Source organism: Thunnus maccoyii, chromosome 20 (assembly GCF_910596095.1).
Source record: "Thunnus maccoyii chromosome 20, fThuMac1.1, whole genome shotgun sequence".
In the NCBI taxonomy this organism is placed as follows: Eukaryota; Metazoa; Chordata; class Actinopteri; order Scombriformes; family Scombridae; genus Thunnus; species Thunnus maccoyii.
In genome coordinates, this window is record NC_056552.1 from 8,939,894 (window position 1) to 8,960,502 (window position 20,609).

Sequence of the window (20,609 nt, forward strand, 5' to 3'; positions counted from 1 at the left end):
AGACATGAGGCAGGAGGGAATTTTTTTTGCACATTGAAAAGTATTTCAGTTGAATAACAAATCATTTAAAGGGTTACTTCACCCGAGTTACATAAGTTGGTTATTCATTTGTAAAGCAATGTGTAATCACTTGAGCATTTTAGCTCATTAAAAGACAATTAAAAGGTGTTAACTGTAAGCAGCAGAGAACAGACTAACATCAAAGGGCTGGTTCATACCAAATTTAAAGTCCTCCTCCAGTCAAACGTGTTCTGCTTCTTGTTCTCCGACATGTTTGAGCTTCACTGTGCAGAATGATGTATGTGCAGAGTGTGACACCAGAAGACTCTTTAACATTAATCTACTGAGGAAGGAAAGTGTCTCTGTTTTCACCATAAATCTCAGTTTAAGAGGTGTACACCTATGAGCAGGATTTGTGACATCACAATTAATTTGGAGCCAATCATGGTCCAGTATTCAACTTATGTGTGATGTGAAAACTTGAAGCCTCCAGTGCACAAACACTGAGATTGGACTAGTAGGAGACAGATTTGCATATTCATAGATTCTGGGTTTTTAATGAGGGAGGAGAAGGAGATGTCATTTTAAGGTTTATAACAAAATAATGAAACTTTTTCTGGAGATCTTTAAACAAAAACTCTTTATTCTTATTTACCTCTAGTGGTATCTACCCCATGCAGGTAGTTGTTGTTTTATTTGCATGAGTTCTCTGAGTCATCTGCCTCCACTGTGATCCAATGGAAAAATTCAACAGAACAAAATAAGTATCCTTGTTGCTCACTGTGAACAGTTTTCATTGCTTTCAACTACTTCCCACTAAAGAAATAGTCCCTTTGAAACCTGTTGTCAGTGTGTTCTGTGGCTTATTCAGAATAAACAGGACACTGATTCTGGAGACACATTCCTGCTGCATTAATTAAATGCACTTCCATTCACCTCCATTTTTGTGGGGTGGCGATGCAAATCTTAGAGGCAAATAAGCCCGAAAAATTATCATCATGTCAAGATACAGATTTTTGTAATTTGAGGGAACTGACCCTTTAAGATTACATGTATCAGCATCTCATTAAGAAGGCGAAACATTTTGTTAAGACAGTCATTTATTGAGGCACTTGACACAAGCCATGGAATGTACAAATCAAATACAACAAATTTAAGGTATTTTTCACATTCTTGCATCTGTAAACATGGTAAAGATAATACATTCTGACAGTTAATTCACATTGCACTGCCCCCCCAGCAACGGAGAGACACGCGAGGAAAAATATCAACCCCTCGCTCAGGGTAGTTTACATCAAACGACAGCTACACAGAGTGTACAAAACAGCAGTGGAGCCAAATACAAAACTATTACCCGACCCCCTGTTAGCTCCTCTGTCGTGAAGAGCGCAGATCTGACAGGAGTGGGTCAGCAAAAAACCAACATGTAGACAAGCTGTTCATGTGCTCTCGTTTTACCTGAAAATGCATCTATCCAGTCGCTTCACATAACATGTGTAAGAGGTAAGCAAATTGGGGATGAGGCATCTAAGTCTATTAAGCAGCACAAGAACACTTCTCTACTTCAGAAAACTGATCATTATTCAATATATTAAATATATAAATACAGTATCTATACTTTTTTAACAGGCATGTGCACAGGCAGAGTCCAAATATGTCCGTCTTCTTTGGCTTTGCTCATTTGGATGTAAACATTAATGTACATATACTGTATATGTTTGTGTTTTCAATAAGGATAGGATGCTCATAGGAATTTCCTTTTCATATATTTTTTCCCCCATTTATAGTTTTTGTTGTCTCGTAGGCCTGCATGGCTCTCAAAAAATGTCCGTGCACATGCCTGCTTTTTTTTTTTTTAGAAACTTGCAAGGCCAAAAAACAAAAGATCTCAGGTGTGTGCAGGAGGGTAAGGCTGCTGTTGGGCTACTGTTCATGAAGAAGATACAGACTGAGGTTTTAAAGTGAAAGCTACAGCTCAGGTTTGAAAAGCTCTCGGACGTTCGTACACCCCCCTCCCCCGGTTGTCTTCTGGAGGAGCTGAGCCTGACAAAACTGAACAGCGGGCTCAGCTGGTGCTCACATCAGTAAGGGTTGGTGACAATAAGGCTATAGTTAGTAGAGGAATACACCACCAAAAACAAATGTTTTTAGTATCAAATACGTATTTTCTGTAGGTTTGTAAGGTGAAGGCTTGTGCTTGTTCCAAACACCAAATATGCAGAAATATGGTTGAATACAACTTGTGTGTGAGTTTGTTGTTTGCAACCAATGTCAGCAAACACAGTTGTGAGGCCATAGCTACAGCTGAGAAACCAACGCCATGTTCTCAGTTTGTTTGTTTTTTACTGTGCTGTAATACATTATGAGCTGTTTCAACTTAACGTAAGTTCCCTGCTGCCTTAAAAATGTAAAACTGAGATAACTAAAGATATCACAAAACATAAGGTATTGAGTTGAATCAACAACTGTTCAGTCACGCTGATAAAAGGTCACGGTCAGACTTTGCTTTCTATTTACATTTTCTCAGTTTGAAGATTCAGTTTTTCATGTAAGTCAAAGAACTTGTTGTTGTTGGAACTACTTTATACCAGAGTCAGTACAAAGTCAATATGCAAGGCTACTTACAGGGGTAGGGACTGAATTTGATACTAACACCCATCACAGTTTGCATTGTTTTCATTAAAACAACCATGACTTATCTTAATGTGTATTAAAGACCCACAGCGAGCTTACCATCATGTATGTTTTCTTCAAACTACAAAAAAGAAGGGTCTCTGAAGAGTTTTAACCCTCAAACAATGCATGTTGGGAAGTATGCTGATAGGCTGTTTGTGTTTCTTTAAAAACTTAATTTAATGAGTTGCAATTCGTTCAATTTAACTCATGATTTCAAGTCAAAATACTTCAAATCAGGTGAACTCAGGTTTAATATGTTCAGAAATGGTCTGAAAATGAAAACTAGACATTTTAAGTTGATTTAATTTGAAATTAATAAAACTTATGTATTATAAGTTAATGACAAAAAATGTGTTGATTCCATTAAATTCCTGAATGATGACAAATTACATTTGGATTGTTTTTGTCTACAAGAATTATACTTCTAGCTGTTTGGATAATGTTTTGAAATAGCATTTAGACCATAAAATGAGAGAAAATTTGCAGAAAATATCAATAAATCAAATGTAAACAGTTAGGAAATTTTACAGTCAAACATTTTTTATAGAGGAGTTTTATTAAACTGGAGGAATTTGGACTCAGTATTTCTAAAATCCTGGCTTCAGGTGGGTGTAGTTACAACAGTCATAAAATTGGGTTCTTTCAAGCCTGCAGGTATAGTGAATGTTTGATATTTAAAACATGAGATTTTTGTGAAATATTCCTTTAAGGTGTGAAACTTGATGCTCAGTCTTCTGTAGACTGCCAGCCATCTCTAGAGTGTCCCAGACTGATTGTTGTGTGTCAGTCTCTTTGTTGTTTGGTATTTATATTGTATTTTGTGGCCTGGTGGTGAGAATTCAGCCACACCTACACAGGGAACGATTAACAATGAGATTTTACCCCTTTATGCTCTGTGAAATGGGAAAAATCTACTTCCAGCCTGCTTAGACAGACACATTGCATCTGCGAACCCCTGTCTTTTTATACCTGTGTAAATGTAGCCCGTTAGCCCGTCCCATTCTGCGGAGTGAGGCTCTCCCAGGGACAGATGATCTCTTTGGCTCCTACTCCTCCCCGAGAGGCAGCTCGGTTCTCTTCCTCCTCATCCTCAGACTCTATGGGGTAGATACGGCACTCTGGGGGAATATCCACTTTAATCTGGAAAAAGCTGTGAAAGGTTGCAGAAAGTGAGACACTTGTCCGACGTTAATGTTCTGTTAAAATACTATGCAGTCAGACAGTATTAAGATAGTGAGATTTTTTTGTTTTGTCTGCTCTTTTCTCTGGCACGTTGGATTTGAAATGACAAAATAAGTATGTGGTTAAAGTGCTGACTTTCAGCTTTAATTTGAGGTTGTTTACATTCACATTAGAGGGGCTTGAATTTGTAGCCGTTTTTATACATATTCCCCTATTTTAGAGGAACAGAAAGTAATTGGATGAGTTAACATATAAACTTAAATAGAATTATAATAATTAAAGCAGTATTAATTTATTTTCTTTTATTATTTATGTGGCTACTTGGGGGAGGTGGAACAAGCTGTAAACACAAATCTAATGAATTATCGCCTTATAAAACTGTTATGGGAAACAGCTTAGCTAACAGCAGACACAGAGCAATATTTTAAGTAGTGTTTTTGGCCTCCTGTTGAATATAAGTCTAATATTCATAATATCTCTGGTTTGGTCTCTGCCAATTCCTGAAGGAAATGTTTGGCTCTTTAGCTTCTAAATGCTCACCAGCTAATCACTAACTTTGTCTGTCTGCTGTTTGGTGTTTGACAGGTAGCATTCAGTGGGTTTATCACAGCTTTTTCACTGAAAAACGCTGCCTGCTGCTGCTGCTGGAAATGAGCGCAGTGAGACAAACCAAAACAGTTAAGTTGTGGGCTGAAAAACCAAAACAATGAGCTGAAGGACCCTAAAACACTAGAGCTAAGGGGAATTGCAGAGTTAACAACAACAACAGCAACAAATTTATATGTGTAGTCATTTGATCCATTGTTGATATAAAAATATTGATTCATGCAGCTTTAAATTTGGTGTCAACTCCTTTGCAGTCGATGGAGTAGAACACAACTAATTTCATATTTTTGAGGTTGATAGCTACACTTCTGTGATAAGCTAATAGTCGCTCTAATAGTCTACAACCCACAGACATCAACAGACACCATCAGGCCTGTACTTTTTTATTTTCTGACTTCAGAATCAAGAACAAAAAAAGCTCTTGGCTGCATTGTCTGTATGTTTAGGATCATTGGTGCATTGGAAACACCCTCACACAACCACCACTACCAGTTAAACATTCATATTTAAGTGTTTGTTTCATTTAAAATCCAAACTGAAAGACTGAAAATATATAACTGTAGAAAACACAATGCTTTCTGACTGCACTGTCAGTGAGGGGATCATGTTGTAAATTCTGTTTTCTGTGCAGTTTTGTAGGCGTGACTGTCTTTGTCTCACACTCACTTGCCGATCCTCCTAGTTGGAGCTTGGCTGGGTTGATCCGGGCTGATTGGCTGAATGCGGCTGCTTGTCCCGGCGGCTGAGTGGCATTTAGGCGACAGGCTGGCAAACATGGTGGAAGGGGTGCATCCCCGCTTCAGCAGACGCCGCAGGGAGAGAGCCATGCGAGACTTGGACACGTTTCCTCCTACTGAAGGTCGAGCTTCAGGGTTCCCCTCACGCTCCCCTTCACCCGCCTCCACTCGCCGCTCAGAGGCAGAGGTGCTGTCTAAGGCCACGCTGATGGGGGACGGACAGACCGGGGTGTGGGCCAGGAAAGGGAGAGAAGGTGAGGCGTTGGCAGAAGGGGAGTCGGTGATGCCAGAGTAGACAGCAAGGTGGGGGACGGGGGTGGTGAAGCGGCACAGCTGTGAGGTCAAAGGGCAAGAGAAACAAGTCAGAGGGCGGCGAGAGAGGGTTTCCTTCCAAATACATGTGTGTGCATTTTGGAAGGTTTTCAGCAGATGATTCCTTCCAAACATTTAGAAAGAAATGACTGATCATATGTTACTTTAAAGGAAAAGATCTCATGTGCAGAACCAAACCAACAATGAATTCATCTTACTTACAAACATTGTGTGTGTATCCAAAGTCTGATATATCTTATTCCTTTGTGCCATAGATCTCCGTAGTTGACCAAAAGCTATTAAAAACACATCAATGAGCCACACTGCTGCACTGGGTGACATGTTCCTTCACCACAAAGTTTACATTTACAGTAGTTTGTTAGAAACGGCTCCAAAAGACTAATAACAACGGTCACATTTGCAGTCTCAGGAGAGAAGTTCCTTGTATGGCGGATGCCACTGTGGCACTCATTGACGTGTTTTTGGACAACAACGGAGGTCTACAGCACAGAGGAATATGATATGTCAGGCTTTGGATACACACACAATATTTGTAAGTAGGATGAATTCATTGTTGGTTTTGGTTCTGCACATGATGTATATAGAAAATCACCAGAAATATCCGATGAAGCTCATACCTACAATGCATTATACCTTCATAATGCACTACAGCACATGTAATGCACATGCATCATAAGAGTATTAACTATTAATCATGCATCATGTCTTTTTATAACAGTCATAAGACATAAATGTGGTAAAATTACATTTGCAAGGTCAAGTAATACAGTTGCTCATAGTCACTCTTATTCTTTAAAAGCTGTTACTCGAAAAAATGAATGAAGATTGTGGTTTTACTGTTAACACCTTAATGAAAGCTCATTGATTGCACTAAGAAAAGGTGTATTGATGACCAGCTAATATTTCCTCTGACAGTGAGAGAGACATGATATGACCATCATACGGCCTTTTGTTCCTGACATTAGAGCCTTCTTTAGAGCAGCAGCTCTCTCAGGGGAAACAAAACCACAGATGTGTTAAAGAAGGAGAATACCGGCTCCGACATGCTTGAAGGCAATAAGAATACAATAAGCACCAGAGTTGTTCTCTGCTCGGTATATATATTTATGTATTTATAGCCTAATTAAATTCATATTTATTCAGAAATTTTGATGTGTTATAGCTTTACTTTTGTTTCTGTGTAGCAAAAACTATGTACTGGAACTGAAAAAGCATTTCTAATCACACAAACTTCAACATCATGATGTTCAGAATACTTTCATACTGCTATGTGATGGATGTTATAGGACATTATCATATAATCTAGACCCATATTTTTGGCTAAACTTTTCATTAATGCAGTTTTTTTTGCTTTTTTCCTGTGTGTGAAGTGTCTTTGGGTTACATGATAGGTGCTTAAAATCAAATTTATTATCATTATTACTGTATTACTATTATGATGATGATGCAAAATGAAGATTTACTCTTATAATGTTTTAGACATGATACATATGAGGCTGCAACTGATTATTTTCTTGATTAATACGACAGTCGTTTTGTTTAAAGTGTCAGTTGTTTTGTCCAACAAACAATTAATCAATTATTTTTTAAAAAGCTGCAAATTAGTTTTCAATCGATCAACTAATCAATTAATGATTTCAGCTCTAATACATATGTTACAGTGCATTATGTATGCACCTATGGCTGGTGTTATCAAGGTTTTCTTAGTTAGAGAGAAAGAAAAAAGAAAGATCTTTGCATCACATGTACTGTCTCTAGTTTTAACTGAGATTAGTTCAGCGTCATTGCCAATAATCAGGACAGAATCGTCATCAATCACTTCAAGCAGACAGCGTTGAAAACTCGAGGAAGGACAAGAGGAATGTGTGTCATGACGTTGATGAAAACAGTGAATGACGACTCAGGACAAACAGATAAACATGAGGTGGTTTGTGGATGTTTTATTAGCTTATGACTGATGACACAGAAAACATACAGACCAGTACAGAACGCTCTGACAGTGAAGACGGACAGTACAACACATGCATTATGGGAAACAATATGACAGACAAGGGTTACAGCATGTATGGACAGAAATGTAACAGACGTCCGAAAATGTCCAATTGTCTTCTGCCTGTAGTCAGTTCTCAATAAATCTGTGTGTGTTAAAAGAGTCAATTCACTGTAATCACTTAAAAACATATTTCTAGCCATGCAGATACTTCTGGTTTTATTTGAAAAGAAACATTAGTTGAAACACTGTGGTAGTAAAAGCATTTAAAAAGTCTCGGCAGTGTACATCTCAAAATGTAAATAAGTGCAGGGCTAGATACCACGAGAGGTAACGTTTGTGCAATGATGTTTGTAATTACAGTGAAGTGACCTTTTAGAATAGTCCTACTTTACTTCACTATATATCTACTACACCTAATGTGTCTACAACACTCTGGCTATAATACCATGCAACTAAATTATGATTTCATATTCTGTATTGCACATTCCCATTCTCAATAACTTCACTTTCCACTTTCTCAAACAGCAAACAGCTAATTTTTTAGACCTTGAAAGTAACTTACTAACACTTTCTGTTGCACCAACATGACAGTGGCTCGCCAGGTCGAGTTTGAATGATTTTTTGTGGCATGTTGAGGATGAAACAACCTCCAAATAGGAGTTTTTTTTCTCCACTGAACGTCATGTTGGAAATAAATATTCTTGATTCTTTGACATTAGCATGGATATGCCTGTCGGTTTTTGTTTGAATATCATTAAACCTGCGATAACTGAGATTTTAACCACTTGGGGTCAGCAGAAACATGCTGTGAACTTTGGCGAACTTATTAGCAAACAATTGCCTATTTACACATCCAACATATACAAAGCAACATTCATCTAGAGACATGTTTTTCGGGACATGTGGTGGATGTAAATCTAATATTTTCTCTCCTTAAAAGGTATGTTTTGCTCTGCTTTGGGAATATCTGGATTCTTAACTGCTTTGGTGCTGCAGGTTGTTTTAAGTGGCTTTTTGGAGCTCTTCTGCTGATGCTGCTGCCAAAAATGGCGCTATGAGAGCACTGAGAGTGAACCAAACCTTTAAAGTTGGCCAGAAAACCAAAACAATGAGCTGAAAGACGCTTTAAAGCACCATAAAGCTGTGGGGAACTGCATTCGGGTGATAATTCTCTCTGGAATCATCACTAGAAGCAACCTTTCACGTTACACATAATCACTTGATCCATTGTTAATATAAAAATATCGATTATAGCAGCTTTAAAGGATAACTACGATGGCTTTAAAATGTAGACATCATCAGTAAGAAATGTACTACAGCTCCTATTCAAATGACTGCACTAAATAATTCAGTTACATAAAGTGAAATAATCAGAACCCTGACTGAGCGTCAGTATGTAAACTCATTTATCACTGAGCACCATGTGTTTGTGTTCATCTCTTAGGAGGAGGAGGAGGGACCTCCTTGCCCTGCTTGCTGAGTTTGCTCATGACCTGTGTGATGTCAACGGGGGCGCTGGCGGCCAGCTTGGCCCTCTGCTCCTGCTCCTGCTGCCGGAGGATGATGGGGCTGAGGCTGGGCCGCCTGTTCTTCGCATTATGCTCCAACTGGGCGTCACTGGGGGGGATTGAGAGGGATGATAAAAGAGAGGAGAAGGGAGGAAAAGACAAGGTAAAAATTACGTTTTTTAGAGTGATGGATGAAGTAGCTGCAGTGAGCTGCAGTGAGACCAATTATCAGCCAGAGAGATGAGAATTTGGGTTTTTCAGATGTACTAATAAGTCACCCTTTGAGCCATTTCTGACTGTGTACTTGTTCTTTATCAGGCTGGATGAGATAACCGTATTCAGACTAAATATATTCAGAAAAAGTGCCATCAGTTAAATGCAAAAACGTGTGAATTTAAAGCTGCCACTTACGAGAACTTGTGCTCATCAGGACAGATGGCCTTCTTCGTCGTGTCCTTAAACACTGGAGATTTCATGTATCGACCATATGAGTCCTTCTTCATGAGCATGTAGATGTGAGTTTGGGCTGCGTCCAGCACGTATCTGTGTGGATGTCTCAAGCCGCTCACGGTGATTTCCATTGTCTTTCCATCAATGTTGATCCACCGAGGTGCACCACGGGCCAGGAATGTCCTGGGATCAGGAGATTAAAATTGAAATTAAAAAGCTTAATATAGTCAAGTGACAGCTGCACTTGACTATATAATTTCAAACCTCGACAGCCATGAATTAGAGTCATTAGAGATAGCTGTGGACGTATTCCACACAGAGAAGAAATTAAGACATTACTTGTAGATGTGCTCGGCTTTCTCTCTCATTGTCGCAGCTGTTCCCCACTTCAGATCCTCGCAACTTTCCCAGAACGCCAAGTTCTCACCTAAGATATTTGACAACATAATACAATTGAATAGAAAAGAGAAAAAGGTTTACTAAGCTGATGTTTGCCCCTTCTAATCAGTCTTGTTCAATGCGTGTTTTTGTAGGTCATCTAATTAAAAGAACAACCATCGTACCACTGAATTCTTTCTTCAGGAAGAGTCTGAAATCATCTCGTCCTCGAGGGTCTGAGAGCAGCTCTCCAAAGCTGAACGTCCACCTCTCCACACGCATTTTAGTTGGGATTTCCACACTGTGACACACACAAATAAAGAAAAAACAAATCACCAAAAAGAACAAATTGTACTAGTTATTGTAAATTATATTCCAACCATCAGTTGAATCTCAAACACCTGTTAAATGAATGACATATAAATTATGTATCGTCCTTAGCTGACTCACTTGGGCATGTTCAAGTTCCAGTATGTGACATCATCAGTGAGCCAGGGGTTGCTGGGAAGACACTTGGAGAGGAAAGGGTCGTGGCTGTTGTAGGTGGAGCAGTATTTCACCAATCTGCAAAGACAGGGAAGGGAATTTACTGGAGAGGAGCGTCAAAATAGCAGGCAATGATACAACCAAAGGGACTGCTGGATCTCAACTACTGGAATATCTTTGCATGACTTACAGTTTAAAAAAAACCTTATTTATCTTATGCTGGCCCTTTATGCTGCCCCTCAGCTCAGCCTCTGTCTCTAACAGGCTGTTTTAGCGCCTGTCTCTTTAAGGCCCCCCCTCCCGATGAGCCAACTCTGATTGGTTAGCAGCTCTGCAGGCTACGTAAACAAACTACAGTAATACGATTTCACTTCTTTTTCCGGATCTTTACTCAAAATAAAAACTGCTCAAATACATCCATACATGTTAGAGCCAAAATCTGAACCGAAATATGCAAGTGGACAACCTGAACAACAAAAATCTTAGCAACAAAGGCTACCGAACGGATGGCTGTTTGTGGGCATGCACAAACAATCTGACGTCATCAAGAGGAGAAAGTAGAAGTAACTTTGCAAATTTAACATTCAGAGCAGGTTGAAGCCTTTTGACTTGACTTTGATCATGTTCAAAATAGATATCTGACATTATAACAGTATATAAATACATCTCCTGTAATGTCATTTCCTAAAAGTTACGTCCTGTTGCTTCAGTACACTCAGGTGTTAAAAGGAATCTTGTCACCAAATATGTCAAGTCACCACTAAATGGTAACAAAAGTGGGACATTACTGACACTAATGATAGATGGTAAATTAGTGACTAAAGCAGCTTTTCTCTTTTGACCGAATGTTGAAACATAAAATTTATTACAGGAGTTAATGTTTTTGTTCTTATCTGTTTGTTAGTTAACAACATATAGTACAATTCTGGCGACACAGTTCTTATTGACATTGAATGGAAAGTTCAGCCACTGGTCAAAGAATAAGTAATAAGATTTTAGTTTTGAATCCAGAATTCTTTACATTTTTGCAATCTTTGCTGCCTTTCTGCATGAAAGAAACCTGACCCTGAATGTTTATAAGTACATGTATTTGAATGTAGATCTGCTCCCAGCTGCAAATTATCATTTTAATAAAAACATTTTATAGGATTGTGCAGCTTTGGCATAAGTATGTTCTTCCTGATACATCTTACAAATTGCTTATCACATGCTAGCAGGCTGATGACATGATAACAAGTTACCAAACCTTCAGTTACTGTATCTATATCATGTCAAATCTCATCTCTGCATGACTTCCACTTGTCCTACATTTGCAGGTCAGTGGCGATACAGTGAGAGAAATATGTGTTTGTTATTATGAGATGTGCAGTATGATGCAACCGATCTATGGCGACTTGTTTTTTTCTCACAGATATACTGTAGGCAAGCTGGAAATATGATGGACTAGCTTACGCGCCAATGGACACAGACGACTTCACTCTGGGCCTCATGATGGACTGCTGGGTAAAGATCATCTAGAGGAAGCAGAAGAGAGATGACGGCTATAAAAACGCCATCGCTGCTAATGATAACACTTGGTTGAGATGAAACAGGATGAGAGAAAGAAGTGGGCTGCAAAATCTCACTTACGATTCTCTCGTAGAAGTCGGGTGTTTTTGTCTGGAGGAGAAAATATATGAAATGTTACATAACAGATTATGTGTCATATCACAGATTTAAAATCTACATCTGCAGAGACAGAGTGGGATATTTGTGCTGGGTGTATTTGTGTGTGTGCTCTTGTACTTCAGTGGTTTTTGTGGACTATTGTGAGTTTTAGACTACATTTTTGAATGATTCTTGAAAAGGCTGTTTGAGAGTTAAAGTGGTTGCAAGTAGGTTAAGTGACGGCCAAGGTTTGTGTGTGTGTGTGTGTGTGTGTGTGTGTGTGTAGGTGTTTATAACCAGTTTAAAAGTCTGGATACAAAAAGAGAGCCATGGAAAATGCCTGCAGTAGAAAGAAGAGGAGGAGGAGAGGAGAGGAGAGGAGAGGAAAGGAGAGGAGAGAAGAGAAAAGAGAATTTATTTTAGTTAAAGGTGAGTTTAATGATTGAAACAGCAGACAAGGGAAAGGAAAAGGAAGATAAGGAGCCGTTTACTGCACCTGGATCCATGCATTAAAGCCTCTTATTGAATATAAGCTGATTGACAGGAATTATGTTCATACAGGTCATGCAGAGACTCACCTGTTACCTCGTCTGCGTTTGGATCAACTCGTCTCTCCAGTCCATAGTCCATGGCACTCACTGTCCCTGGCTACACACACACACACACACACACACATCAAATAAAAGAAATTACACAACGTGTGTTTACCAAAGGACCAATTAATTAAAGCAGATGGCCATTTTACAATGCTAATCAACGGCTGCTAATGTGTCACACAATTCCCAACCACGTGGGACGACAAGAGGCCAGCCACGTGTGAAATGTGATTTTGTTTGAATTCACTGTTGGATGTGATGAAAACATCTTACAGATATTTGTTTGTTTCCAGCAGGGGTTTTAAAAATTGATTGACTATAAACCACATTTACTAGCTGACAGAATAAATCTGTCCCTGAGAAATGAAATTATCTCAGATGGAAAGCTTCTGTGATTTTTATGAATAAGAGAGTGAGTGTGTAGAGTATGGGATTGTCAAGCGAGCAAATAAGTGTAACTTATATTAATATTTTATGTAATGTGAATGCAAACACCATCTCTTCTTTTCTGTTTGTTGCCTTCAGCATAAACATTTTCTTAGGCAGAAAAAGTGAAATAAAAATGAGACTCAAAACAAAACTTCTGTAATTTTTTTCTACAGGAAGGCTAAAAGAATATTATATGTTTAGGAAAATAAGCTTAATTGCTTGTCAGGATGAGATGATCAGAGCAATTACAACCGCTCTCATGCCTGTGCATTTAGCACTGAAGTAGCACCATGAAGTGATTAGCTTTGCTTAGCATAAACACTTGAAACAGGGGGAAACAGCTAACCCGGCTCTGTCTGTTTGAAAATACACCTACCAACATCTCTAAAGCTCAACACTTGTAGTATCATATTTGTTGAATTTGTGCACAAACAGAAATGTAATGTTCAACTACTCACTCTACATTTAAAGTGGTGTTCCTGCTTTGTTTGACACATCCAACAATTAAAATCGCAACAGCAGAGACCATAAACTGATGGTCCCTACTTCCCTTCTGTTCCTCCAGCTGTCTGAGCATTGTGTATGCAACCTGTCGCCTTTACGTCAGTACAATGCAGACAGCTGACTACTTATGGCAGCTTCATGTACTTGGAGGACTATAATTGTGTGGTCCTTTGTGATGTTTGATCTTATCTGTTGTAATTAAGTTCTGATTGTGATGTTTTTATTAGATATTCTATCATTTATGCAGTATGTGCTCTGATATTTCTTTGTTTGTCTGTTTCTTTTAATTTACGTGGGAGGGACCCAAAAATTCCTGGAAGCTATCCATAGCACGTGAGTAAGGTGTAGTTATCGGATTTGCCTCTAGGTAGCGTATGCCTACAGCTTGATGAAACTAAAATGAGATTGAAGGGGAAAAAGATTCGCCACCGTGGAAAAAAATCCAGTGAGAAACATGGGAGGCTCCGGGCACGGTGACAAAAGATGTCTACAGGAAATGTTTCCAGGAATGAGAGAAGCGCTTGGACAAATGTATCACATCTCAAGGAGAGTACTTTGAATTGGATCGGAGAGGTACAACTGAAAGATTTATAATCACAGATTTGGCCAAAAGACTCATTTTCATCTGCAGTCTCTGCACAGATTGATGTCATACAAGGGGAGACCCAAAAATTCCCAGAACTGTTAAAAAATATACTGACACGTTAGCATCATATTGATGTTAATTAACGTGTGTTGTCCCTGATAAATAAATGGATAAAGTGGATAAAGTAAAGTAAATTAAAGTACAGTACTCACAGGTTTGCTGTGTGTCAATATGTTTTAGATAATTCTTTAAAATAGGCACCATGTAAGCACAATATAATCTAATAGAATAAAAGTCTTAAAAAACAGACAGACTGGGCCTCTAGATTATGTTATCATTATTATTATTATTATTTCAGCTTATATTTGCAGTAGCGGAGCGTATTCCCAATCAAATTTGTACTTAATCAAATGGTCATGAACCAGTTGACACAAAGTGAACCTTTGGGGTCTTTTGAATCCCACTTTCCCAGATCCAGCCTCACAACACCGGGTGAAACTTAAGACTCATAATGCCGCAAGCAGGAGGTGCAAACCACTGCACCACATCTCCTACGCAGTGTGAAATATTAATCAGTCGTGCCCTTTTCCTCTGACTGGACATGTAATGGTAATGAGGCATCATGGGTAGAGATAATGAGATACCCTGGGAAGTATAGAGGTGGAGTGCAATTTATTTTCAGACTTCTCTGTCTGCTGGCAATCCACTGATATGAAGCTGTATCCTGCGCTCACAGTACAAGTCTGACAGCCATCTGTGTGTGTGTGTGTGTGTGTGTGTGTGTGTGTGTGTGTGTGTATTCTCACCGGAGGTCTGTGAACCACCCAGTAGGCTCTCTCCTGGCAGTCAAACACCACACGGTCCGGCTTCTTCCTTTCCTTTGCAGCCCTAAAAGCCACACAGATAATCGTAACACCTTCTTGATTTTAAAACTCAGTGATGCCATTGAGTTTCTTCTTTCACACACCTACCTGTACTGCTCCTTAGCTTGCATCACTATGAAATCCCATTTATGATTCATCCACTTGTGAAGACGGTTATACTGCTCCTGAGCACAGAAAATAACACCTCGGTAAATGTCAACCAACAAAATTAATTATACTTGGGTCTCTCGGTGTCGCTCTTACCTGCTCATGCAGCTCCAGGATTCCTTTCTTACGTATGTTTCTTTTCGCCAGGTAGATTGCTTTAACAATGAAACGAAAAGCCGTGTTTAGCCGAGTGTTTGGAACAGGACGGGATGTAAAATGTGCACAAGTGCAGTCGCACTCACCATAATCTGTGTCCTCGACAGGCCACTGCTGTGTAGGCCAGAAATACGGTGTCTGGGAAGGACAAATGAGCGAGTTATTATGTGTTCAGTGTTACTGTGAGTTGCATTTGTTTGTTACAAACCAGAACCAAAATTATTTAAATTTATCGTTGCTCTGGAAACCAAAACCAGACCAATTTAGGGTCACAAAATGCCGTTCTGCTTGCTCCTGCCTTTGTTCCGTCCTTGAACGGTGAACTATTTTATCTTCCTATTTTACCTTTTGCATGTTAGAGCAGTTAAAACAAAACAAATATTAGGATGACCTCAGTTCCTCAGCTTCACTTCATCCGTCTGTTTTCGACAACTGTGTGACTCATCGGTTGGACGAACAAGTATCAACTTGTTCAACAAAAAATTAATTCACAATAATTCTGATGTTCGATTAACCTTTTGAGTCATTTATCAAGCAAACATTTTCATGTTCCAGCCACTAAAATATGAAGTTTTGCTGCTTTACTGTGTTTCATATCATTATAAACTGGATTTCTTTGATTTTTGGACTGTTAGTGGGACAAAACAAGACAATTTAAGACTTCTGAATGCATTTTTAGCAATTCTGTCCATAAGTCGCTATCAGTTATCAGTTACTGTGTGCTGAAGTTAAGAAAGAGAGCAATTAAAAATGCAATGAGAGATGGTCTATGTGTCATTAGCACAACACTTGTATTCTTGGTCCCTAACTGGCTGTTTTCAGTCAAGTCCAGTATAGGGAGATTCCTCTATCACAGTATGTGATTTTATATCATGATATATATAAAATGTAATCACAATTACACACATGGTCTGTTTTGACTAATCCACCAGATTAAACACAGAAAAAAATTAAAGTGCATCATCAAATTGATGGAAAAATCCTGTAAATCCAATATTATATCATGAGGCGTTCCTTCTCACTGATTTGCAACACTACTACAACCAGAGATAATCAGTTTCTGTTGTCTCATGGTATATATCATTATATCGTCCGACTCTAGTCAAGTCAGTATGTTTACAGAGCATATCTAACACCAATAAAAGTGCTTTACAGAATACAGAAACTTGCACCTAATCACAACTACCAGTGGATTCACATCTGCAAGTGTAAAAATATAACGTAATGGTGGGTAATGTTATACTCTATTAACAATTTTAACACAACCTATTTGCTAAAAATGTTAAATGTTTGTTAGTTTAAGAAAACTTCTGTGATCCTTCATCAGATGTTGGGAGCATTTGCAGCTTTTAAAGATCAACCAAGACAAGAAACTTTTCAAAAGGAAGCTTCTTATGTATCCTGTCTGAAGAAACTATTTCAGCACAGTACGTGGCTCCTTTGGGTTTAAAATTTGGGCCAAAAAGTCTGAAAAATGGTGTGTGTGTGTGTGTGTGTGTGTGTGTGTGTGTGTGTGTGTGTGTGTGTGTGTGTGTGTGTGTACCTGGAAGCGATAGAGGGACGCATCTGGTTTGATCACTAAGCGTTTGTGGTCTTGTAGAGGATAGATGTATCCTAACGCCACCAGCATAGAGCCAAAACTCCTCGCCTCTGAAAACAACAGACATATATTTAAGTTAATTTAGGTAATTTGGGCATGAATTTAAAGCACATAAAACCTGACGAACTCTGTATATAACCTAAAGTACATACTACAGCATCTCTCACCTTGTGTGTCTACTTTGAATCTGTCCGCTAACCAGGCAACTATGTCTTCACCTGCAGAGAAAAGATGCAAATGACAAGTCTGAGGAAACAAAGCATCTATAGAAAAAATAAAAAAAGGCACTTCAGACAAAAGCAGCTCTGACAGCGAACGAAAAGAAATAAGTGCTGTGAGTGTTTGTGAGGTGGGTGTGCGCCTCTAAATGTCAGACCCCTCTCTGATATACCACTACTGACTATGTCGATAGCCTGTGAGCCACTCCAGCTAATGTGAGGAGACAGATGGAGGGAGAGAGGCAGAGGAGGAGGTGGACAGGGGGTTTGTGGAGGAAGCACGGCGAGAAACAGAGGAAAGAGAGGAGAGAAAGATACAAGGAAAGGAAAGGAGGAGATGAGAGGAAAGAAGAGGAGAGGTGAGAGAAGTAAAGTAAAGAAAGATGAAGGTAAGAAAAGGGAGGGAGAGATGTAAGGGAAGGAAAGAAAGATAAATAAAAGGAAGCAACAGGGGAGGAAAGGAGAAAAGAGAGGAGAGGAAGGGACAGAAAGAAAAGAGTAAAGAAAAGGAGTGGAGAGGAGCAAAATATTAAGGTAAAGAAAGGAAAGAACAGGAGAAGAAAGGAAAAGAAACGAGACAAAGGAGAGGAGCGGGAAGAAATGGAAAGTAAAGAATGTTGAGGATAAGAAAAAGGAGAGGAGAGAGGAAAGGAAAGAAAATTAAAGGAAAGTAAACAAGAGGAGAGGAAAGGAAAGAAAGATGAAGGCAAAAGGAAAGAGAAGAGGAAAGGGAAGGAAAGAAAGATGAAGGTAAGACAAGCAGAGGAAAGGAAAGAAAGATAAAGAAAAGGAAATAAAAAGAGAGGAAAAGAAAGGAAAGAAGAAAAGAGGAAAGAAAGTTAAAGGAGAGGAGGAGAGGAGAGGCATGTTTGCTAAGTTTCATTGATTCAGCTATTTTAACCAGCCTGACGTAGAACTCTAGGTTCCCTCTCTTCCTCTTCTCCTCCTCCTCCTCCGCTGCTGCTGCCGCCCGCCCACCTTGCTCTGTGTCTGCTTTTCTCCTGTTTTTGTCTCTGTTACTTGCTCTTTTCCTCTCGCCCGCTCAATCATCCTCCTCCTTCACCTCCTACTTTTTTCCCTCTCTCTGACTCCGAGACCGTGGGGGTTGTCATGGAGATGGAATCTGTAGCTCTCGAGTTTGAGCCCAGAGCTCTGGTATCCTCCAGTGAGACTATACAGGCACAATCACTCAACCAGCCGCTGAATAACATCAAGTGTGTACCGTACATGCATTCATCAGTGTTTGCATGAGCCCATGTGTGTGTGAGTGTGTGTGTGTGTGTGTGTGTGTGTGTGTGTGTGTGTCGCCTCCTCACCGGTGATGGCGTGTGGTATTGTTGTGATGACCAGCCGCTGAGGCTGCGACTTAACTCCTGATTTGGGATCCTGCATCTCCAGCAGCACCTTCTCCGCCTGCGAAGGAACATTATAAGGGGGGGTGAGAAGAGGTTATCACGACAACTGGTTGTAGGAGTGAGGGGCAGAGGTCACCGTGCCAACAGGTTTCTTGAAAAAAAAAACAGGTTAGATGGATTAAAGATTTGAAAAAAATGTATCTTAATTGCCTCTAAGTGATTTGAGAACTCTGATATTAAGAATCACGATCAAAGTGTGTCATTAATACTTCCTATCAGTGCGATTAGCCGACTCTCTTAACTCTATTTCCGCTTTTTAAGTCCAAAAACCTCAATAAAACTGCAAATCTGAACCATAACACTGTATTCAAAGATGGCAAAAGGTGAGGTGTGGGGTTTGTTTGATGCCCTGATCTAATTGTTTTTGCTTGGCTTGTGTAGGAGGTTTTTCACGGTGAGTCACTGCCCTAAATAGTTTCTTAGTTATTGCGTCATCTGATCCCACAGCTCCCATAGATCCCACAGCTCAGGTGTGTACTGGAAAGCACGGAATAGTGCAGTTTATTAATTCAGTTTGTGTGTGAATGTGTGTGAGAGAGAGAGTGAGCATGTGTGTGAGTGTGTGTGTGTGTGTGTGTGTGTGTGTGTGTGTGTGTGTGTGTGCGGTCGACTCCTGAGACTGTTTGAAGTGGCTTTGTGCTTTGAAGTCATCCTGGAGAGGCTATAAGCCCCGGGCTGAGCTGGACCAAAGTGGGCTTTCATGGACCAAAACACCAAGTTCTCCTGGACATGAGTTCTCTGTCAGCATTCCCCTGGAGAGCGGGGCATTGTGAGTGCTGTGAATCAATAGACTCTAGACATAGAAATTATTCTGTTAATGATAGAGCTTTTTTTTCTTAATGACCTCCTCCGCAATACCAAGAGTTACTACGCTGTGATAAACACGCAGCTCCTATCATGAACAAATGTGAAATGTGAGATGATGAATCGAGCCACACTCTGGCCACAGGACCGGGCTGGATTGTTTTCCAATACACAGCGCCTGGATTAACTTCTTTCCAGAGGCTGGTTGGTGTAGATGGAAGCACTGATACTGATCCAGGCTTAATGCTTATTAAACTGAATGACCTTATCACTGTGAAAAGGTTGCAACAAAACACAGACTAACATTTAGTGTGACAGACAGACGAAGTGCAAACTGACACCAAGATAACATCTGATTTGCAGCATTTTGATGTCTTGTCACTGTGTTACATGCTTTTCTAAATGCTTGCTTATGAGATTTTAATTGATTTTAATTAATTGGGTGACTAAAATTCAGATTTTTTTGAATGCATAATTGAGGCAATGAAGGTTGTGTAATTCAAATGGTACCTGCTTTACAAAAAATGTCCAACCTAAAGAAATCTGTAGACCATCAGGAAAGGGATTCCTCTGAGGATCTTTAGAGAATACAGATTGTTTTAGAAGCTACTATAATGTGATTACAGCCAGGTTTTATGAGGTTACAGCAGATCAATACAGCACAAGCATTGCGTTTAGAGAATCCATGGTGCGTCTGCAGGTATTGTCTATATAAGCCTGAGCAGCTTTGTGATAACCACTGATGTAAAGGGGGATAGCCTACCTTCTTGAGACATGCCATCCGTGGTCGATACCTCTGTCCATGATCCCGGAGAGCGTTTCTAATTGTCATAGTGCCTGGTGCTTTCCACTCCCTCACACACGCACACACTCTCCCTCACACACACACACACACACAGTCAATTCAACTGTCGCCTGTGAGCCCTGTCTGTGTCGTGTGGGGATGCTGAGGGGAAGTGCAATGATCTATACCGGTGCTGCCTTCAAGTGCTCCTACATGGAGGGTGGGAATTTGAAAATGTGTTGTTACATTCTCGTTTTTCTCATTTAAATTGACTTTATAACGAAAGTGATGTTGACACATCGGATATGTAACGGAAATAGGCAATTTATAGAAAAGCGAGGATGTCTTGTGTGCATTTCCCAATTTAACAATCTTTACAAGTGCGTTATGAAATTCCGTATTCCCAACAGCCTGTGAATGCAACATAACTAAAGAGAGAAGGGACTCGACCAATCAGAGCGCGACTTTTTCTAACCGGTAATGCTTGTTA

General features: G+C 39.7%; 1 protein-coding gene across 3 annotated transcripts; it reads right to left on the reverse strand.

Moving 5' to 3' along the window:
- Positions 1-1,107: 1,107 nt before the first annotated feature.
- LOC121886524 (regulator of G-protein signaling 9-like) lies at positions 1,108-20,481 on the reverse strand. Of its 3 annotated transcripts, XM_042396568.1 has the most exons (18): positions 20,099-20,481; positions 18,433-18,529; positions 17,066-17,116; positions 16,842-16,948; positions 15,385-15,436; positions 15,239-15,297; positions 15,083-15,159; positions 14,918-14,999; positions 12,582-12,644; positions 11,979-12,008; positions 11,802-11,863; positions 10,314-10,427; positions 10,049-10,164; positions 9,825-9,912; positions 9,447-9,668; positions 9,021-9,144; positions 5,131-5,534; positions 1,108-3,826 (listed from the first exon to the last, which is right to left on the reverse strand). In XM_042396568.1, the coding sequence occupies exons 1-18, from the start codon at positions 20,165-20,167 to the stop codon at positions 3,664-3,666; spliced, it is 1,980 nt and encodes a 659-aa protein (XP_042252502.1). In that variant the 5' UTR covers positions 20,168-20,481; the 3' UTR covers positions 1,108-3,663. The 3 variants fall into 3 exon arrangements, with proteins under 3 accessions (XP_042252502.1, XP_042252504.1, XP_042252503.1); XM_042396569.1 differs by lacking the exons at positions 1,108-3,826; positions 5,131-5,534 and having other exon boundaries at positions 7,449-9,144; XM_042396570.1 differs by lacking the exons at positions 14,918-14,999; positions 15,083-15,159; positions 15,239-15,297; ... (3 more) ...; positions 18,433-18,529; positions 20,099-20,481 and having other exon boundaries at positions 12,575-12,636.
- Positions 20,482-20,609: the final 128 nt, after the last annotated feature.

What these genes read in the sequence shown, in the direction of transcription:
- LOC121886524 (XM_042396568.1), bottom strand. Translation starts at nt 20,167, where the DNA reads ATGACAATTAGAAACGCTCTCCGGGATCATGGACAGAGGTATCGACCA. An exon ending in CAAGCTAAGGAGCAGTACAG is followed by an intron (nt 15,000 to 15,082) that starts GTAGGTGTGTGA and finishes TGTGGCTTTTAG; the next exon opens with GGCTGCAAAGGAAAGGAAGA. An exon ending in CCTGAAGAAAGAATTCAGTG is followed by an intron (nt 9,913 to 10,048) that starts GTACGATGGTTG and finishes CAAATATCTTAG; the next exon opens with GTGAGAACTTGGCGTTCTGG.